The sequence below is a fragment of the Lygodium microphyllum genome, chromosome 3, assembly GCF_053477565.2.
Source record: "Lygodium microphyllum isolate KBCC chromosome 3, Lygodium_microphyllum_v1.1.10, whole genome shotgun sequence".
NCBI classification, from domain to species: Eukaryota; Viridiplantae; Streptophyta; class Polypodiopsida; order Schizaeales; family Lygodiaceae; genus Lygodium; species Lygodium microphyllum.
In genome coordinates, this window is record NC_141137.1 from 22,480,916 (window position 1) to 22,486,793 (window position 5,878).

At 43.3% G+C, this 5,878-nt stretch overlaps 1 protein-coding gene across 1 annotated transcript; it reads right to left on the reverse strand.

The window, feature by feature from the left end:
- Positions 1-3,453: 3,453 nt before the first annotated feature.
- On the reverse strand, positions 3,454-5,590 carry LOC148038147 (chlorophyll a-b binding protein CP29.2, chloroplastic-like). The gene is made up of 2 exons (XM_087669556.1): positions 4,899-5,590; positions 3,454-3,963 (listed from the first exon to the last, which is right to left on the reverse strand). The coding sequence occupies exons 1-2, from the start codon at positions 5,433-5,435 to the stop codon at positions 3,604-3,606; spliced, it is 897 nt and encodes a 298-aa protein (XP_087525682.1). The 5' UTR covers positions 5,436-5,590; the 3' UTR covers positions 3,454-3,603.
- Between the last annotated feature and the right edge of the window lie 288 nt (positions 5,591-5,878).

Sequence of the window (5,878 nt, forward strand, 5' to 3'; positions counted from 1 at the left end):
AGATAGTGATGCCAACCCACATGTCACTGAGGCCAAGGTTGAGAAAAGGGTAAATTTGAAAATAAAGCTAAAAACCGAGGTAGCTAATCGTCATAGGTGTGCTTTATACTTTGTAGAGGGTAATTATGTATTGCTGCTATTTAAAAAGGCAAGGCTAGAAAATATAAAAGGAAAATAAAGATTGTATCTAAAGTTGAGTATGAGATACTATAGGCCATTCCAAGTGTCGGAGAAATATTATGCTATGGTTTGGTTTTGCCAGATGAGTTGAGCTCATGAGAAATAGACATGTCACATGATAATCTGGCAATGTTTTAAGATTCTTTGTGAGTCTTATGTTACATCATAATTATCTAGTAATTTTCACTATGTATTGGGCATATGGAATGGTTGAGTAACATTGCACAATGTTGTGTTAATTATGATGCCTTGTGGAAATTCCACTCTACCATTTTGCTTTTAATGCATCTGGTAGTGCAACTGAGGACGATTGCAAGGATTTTAAGAGGGAGGACTGTCATGAGGAATATATTTTTGAAACCTCATTTAACATGTGGATTAGTTTTAAATCACATTGTTAAGTAGATATTGCACATGTGGGTTAGAGTAAATATACGAGCCCTAGACCCGAGGAAATTACGGGGTGTCAAAGGCAAAAGTTGTTATAAGTTATACCACATAGATACTTTGTGGTATTTTGTGCAAGTTGTTAGCCTACATCATTCATTAGGCCATAAGTGCCAGTTGGTGACACTAAGAGAGGTGGCGTTTAATGATACCTAACGTCAATCTAATGGTCAAAGATGGTGTAGAGAAACTTGGGAATGGAATTTACCTAGCCAATTTAACTATTGACCAGTCAAATTATTTTTTAGGGTATCATAATAATATTAGATTATTTTTAATATTTAAAGATTAAAAATTAATATTCAATTATGAATAATATTGAAAAAAGCATTTGAAAAGACTCACTTGTCAAAAAATGCCCATGTAAGACTAAAAAATATTTTTAGAAGTTGGAGAGACATTTTAGTATATTCAACTTGCAAGAGAGAGGGAGATGTTGCTGGTTTGATTTGTAGCCATTGGAGGACCTTCTAAGGTAGCCAGAGGCAGGAGAAGACCAATCAACGATAGGTGATAGAATCTATAAGTTGTTGGGATATGGTTGTAGTAGTGAATGATTGATTTTCTTTATTCTTTGTATTTACAAGTTATTGAGACATGGCAATGTAGTAAACAACATATTTTCTTTAGTTCTTTGCAAAGAAAGTCTGAATTTTCTCTCTCCTTAGCAATTCCCCTCACCTCCCAACCTTGCTCCAAATATTATATCATTGAGATCACTTGAGGCTAAAAAATTTCAAATCTTTCTACTGTAACCCTAATCTATAAAATAGAAATTAGGGTTTAATAGCAACCTTGGGAAGCATGCTAGAAATTAGAAGTTCCAAGACTTGGATTCAACAAGATTGAAGCTATTTTAAGTCAAATTCACGTGGAGGGATCAATAAATCAATGAATTAGTGGCCATCAAAGCGCGTGAAGGTGAATTGGCTATTGACAAATCAAATTGAAGACTTGCTAGTCATTTTGGACAACAAGAGGAGTTGGAAAGCTGAAAAGGATTGGGAAAATCCCATTATACATTAACTTCTTCTTCAATTAAGTTGAATATCGAAAAGAGTGCCGATTTAGGGACCAATAGAGTATCTATTGTTCAAGATTGAAAGTTAATTCATATTTTTCAATTTTGAGATAAATGTTATTGCTGTAACTAAGATGTAATTAAAGAATTACCACCCATCCACGAAAAGAAGGTTGGCTTCAATATATGAGCAAACGGGAGCAAGTTTTGTAATCAACATAAACAATTCCAAATTAACAAGTGTCTTAGAGAAGGATCTTCTCAACTTTCAACAGAGAGGAAGCATAGGAGGAAGGGGCAATGCATCCGCAAGAACTGCGGCGGCAAGTTGTCATCAACATAAACAATTTCAAGATAACATGTGTCTTAGAGAAGGATCTTCTCAACTTTAAATGGAGAGGAATCATAGTAGGAAGGGGCAATGCGTCCGCAAGAAAGCAAATAGCTAGGCTGCAACTAACTTGCCACTTCATGTGAGACTTAAGATTCTACGCTTCTTCGCTTTACCCATGCTCTCATTTTGTCTGAGAAAATTCTCAGGTGGGGCGCCCATAGCCCTAGACAAGCTCAAGCTTCCTCTACTAGATTGGGGCCTAAATCTTGCCAACCCATCGTAAGAAATCCCCACTCATCGAACTAGATTCCTCAACAGATGCTGGGTGGAAGTAACCATGGGCCTGTGTGCGTTTGAAGGTATCTTCACGAAGAAAGCCATCCTCTCTTACCTCACAGTGGGGACTCGGGAGAAAGATCTACTGAAATCACTTACTGCAAACGTCATCAAGGCACAGCTCCACAAATCGGAAAATGGCCAAACCAATTTACTGGCAGTAACGTGGAATATTTCACACTCAGAAAGGCTAGAGAACACTTTGGTAATACCTGAGCTCTCGGATTTCCCTTGAGTGAAGTTTTTTTGTGGAGAGTCGTGGCTGGAGCCATGTTCTATGGATTTAAACTGAAAGAGGGGCATGTCAAATGGATGGTGTGCATGTGGGGTGGAGGAATCTCTGCAGAATTTGTTTTGGGATGGTTACATCACTGAGAAGGTCTGGGCACTAAATTTCTATCATTCTCAATTCCATGAAAATGGAGGAAAATATCCAGACACGGATGTAAGGGCTCTTTGACACCGCTAACAAGTATAGCTACTTTGCTGCCCTATCCATCAGGCCAGTTGCTTTGGGACTCGGTCGTCATACCAGAAGTCAAATCCTCTTCCAAGGCATATGCAGTAATCCAAGCTGGGTGGAGATAACGTCCAGAGCAAACCATTTACGGGCAATGGTTGGCAAAAGTGGAATTTTGAAGACCCAGGACCTGACCACCATAGTGTCGTTTGTAAGCGTACAGACTTCATGTACAGCACGGGTTTTTTGTTAATTTACGTATTCTATTTTTGCATGTAGACTAACAACAGTATCATTTAGCATGATGCGTTGCCAACATTATACCTGTAATGTTCGAGATAGTTTGGATGTTATTGCACGGTAACATCCTACAGCCGTTAACTTAAACCATTCCTTTTCCGTGTCCATTTCTAAAAGGGCGCATTTTCCCTCTTGCTAGAAGATGCATTCAACTCTTAACCTTAGGTTCAGGAATGCCACTTTCCGCAAAGCCTTATTATTATGATGTGATGTATAATAATTTTTGTAACAATCAATGACGCTTCATCCACCAAATTCTGAAATTACGAAGTAACTCTTGGACAGATTAACATTCTGTATTACAATTACATTCATCACTTGAAATTCTTACGGAAATACGTGACTGTGTTACTATGGCAAACTAGTCCCATTACAGCAACGAAGAAGTTTTTGAATACCGGCAAAAGTTGCGTCATGTACAGTAGCACAAGCCCACCGTCACTCTACAGTTGGACATGCATGTTCCGAGTGAAAACTCGATGCTAACCCAGAAAGTTAGAGAAAGGCTTAATGCAAAGGGCACTCTCACTTGGTGAAAGTATCAATAATGGTGGTGTGCAGGGGGTCACTCAGGTGGGTGGCCCAGTTGTCAAGAGGGCCCTTGCCTGTGGCTGCAGCCTGAACCGCAAAGCCAAAGGCAGCAACCATGGCAAGCCTGGCATGCTTGATTTCAGCCAATTTGAGTACTTCCTTCTTCTCTGGATCTGAAGCGAGGCCCAGTGGATCAAAGAATTTGCCACCCGGGTACAGACGCTTCTCGGGGTCGAGCTCAGCATTCCTCTGGAACTCAATGTAGCCGATCACTAACACTTCAATCCAGATCAGTGTGGAAATGGAGAATGGCAGGGGAAGGCCGAAGTAGGATGATCCTTCGACAAGCTCAACCTACAATCACAGTAAAAAATGAGCAATGGCTACATTTCTGTTATAGGTCTGACATCACATTGTACATCAGTAAGGGACTAAAGGATAAAGGGTATCAGCCAGGGGCCAAGGACATCTCACTTGTAATGCTTAAAAGTAATTGCCAAGCAAGACTAATCAACCATGTCAACAGAGTGCAATTTACATGGGAAGTACCCAGGAACTACTTTAGTGTACCAAAAAAGTTGGCTGTGTATGGTTTAGGGTTCCAGCGACACTTTAGGGGAATGGATTATCACATAACCGATTCAGACTGACGTGCATTAGGAGACCCTACACTGGCTAGCATTCACTTGTATTTGAAACAATCTCCGCCTAGGGCTTATAATTCCCACACTGAATTGTGACAACATCACGAGCTTCTACTCAAGAGGTTCCACGCGTCTAGCTAAGTACGATTTGGGGCAGCGGGCTGCCAGCCCAGGATGCCCCCATAGTGAAAACAACAACATCAAGAGGTTCTGCAGGGGACAGACAGCATACCTGGTTAGGTGCAGTTCAGGTCACGGGCTAGCTGGCCCTGTCGTGATGAAATTCTGTAGACCACTATTGGGGAAAACGAGAAAAGAAACACTTTTATTTACACATAGGAAGATGACTGCGTTCGTGTGATTGGATTTAGGGCCGTAAACAAGGGAGATAGGCTTACAAATCCTCAGTTACTCCTGGCATTCTAGGCTTCTACGGACTGGAAACGTGCAGAGAGTAGCTTTCAAAGCATCCAGCAACCAGCGACCAGTGTGTAGGGTACAGGCCAAATCCTCAATTATTCCTAGCATTCTAGGGTTCTACGGCCTACAAACAAGACGGGGATAGCTTCCAAAGCAACCGGCAACCAGTGTACAGGCCAACGAATGAACTCATAAACAGAACTGAACATCCCAAAAACGACTGACCTTCCCAGCATCCTGCCATGTGACACCGGTGAATGCCTCGACAGCAAGGGCACCCAGGGTGGCAAGCATGGCCCACCTGCCATGGATGAGCTCACATTCTCTGAACCGCTGCAGGCCAAAGACCTCAGAGTAGGGCTGGAAGGGGGTGGCCTTGATGTCGGTGGAGCTGTCGATGCGAGTACCGATGATGTCGCCGGCACTGTTCTTGGCGAGGTTCTGGTTCAAGGAATCGAAGTCGAACTGGAGGTACTCAGCGGGCTTGCCGAGGGAGAGGGGGTCGAAGCCGTAGTCGCCGACGAGGGAGCCGTCGAGCCAGAAGGGGGACTTGGCGCCGGGGTACCAGAGGGGGCGGTCGGGGCTGCCCAGGGAGGACTTCTTGGGGGCCGGGCGGGTGCCCTTCTTGCCGCCGAACCGGGCGAAGACACGCGAGCCATTGGCGGCGCCGAGGGGCTTCACGGGCGGGCTGAGCTCCTGCGAGGACGGGGCAGCCAGGAAGGAGGACGCCAGGGAGGACGCGGCGGCTGCTGCGGTAGCCATGGCGGCTTTTCTCAGTCTCTGTCTATGCCTCTCTCTCTCTCTCTCTCTCTCTCTGTGATTGCCTTATCGATCCCTGCCAACTTCTCCTACTGAGAGGTAAGAGACAGTGAAAGCCTCCAATGCAGAGGATTTCTGGGCAAAAATATGTCTGTACCTCTCTACCTATCTTTTCCTTTTTGTATTTGTGGATGAGAATCCCCTCCTACCTCCATCAGCCCATTGCCAGCCCCCGTTCTATCCTCTTCCCGCTGACATGGCGCTACCCTATTGCCGCCCTCTACATCCATTTGGGATTTGTAAAGCCCCCACCATCCTCCAAACATCCCAATAAATAAATAACTAAATAAAAGCCAGTAGTGATAGTGTTCACTTAAAATCAAGGTTTAATGCCAAAGCCAATTGCAATTGAAAAGAATTTCGTTTTTAAATACTCGAAGATAAGG

What these genes read in the sequence shown, in the direction of transcription:
- LOC148038147 (XM_087669556.1), bottom strand. Translation starts at nt 5,435, where the DNA reads ATGGCTACCGCAGCAGCCGCCGCGTCCTCCCTGGCGTCCTCCTTCCTG. An exon ending in CATGGCAGGATGCTGGGAAG is followed by an intron (nt 3,964 to 4,898) that starts GTCAGTCGTTTT and finishes CTGTGATTGTAG; the next exon opens with GTTGAGCTTGTCGAAGGATC.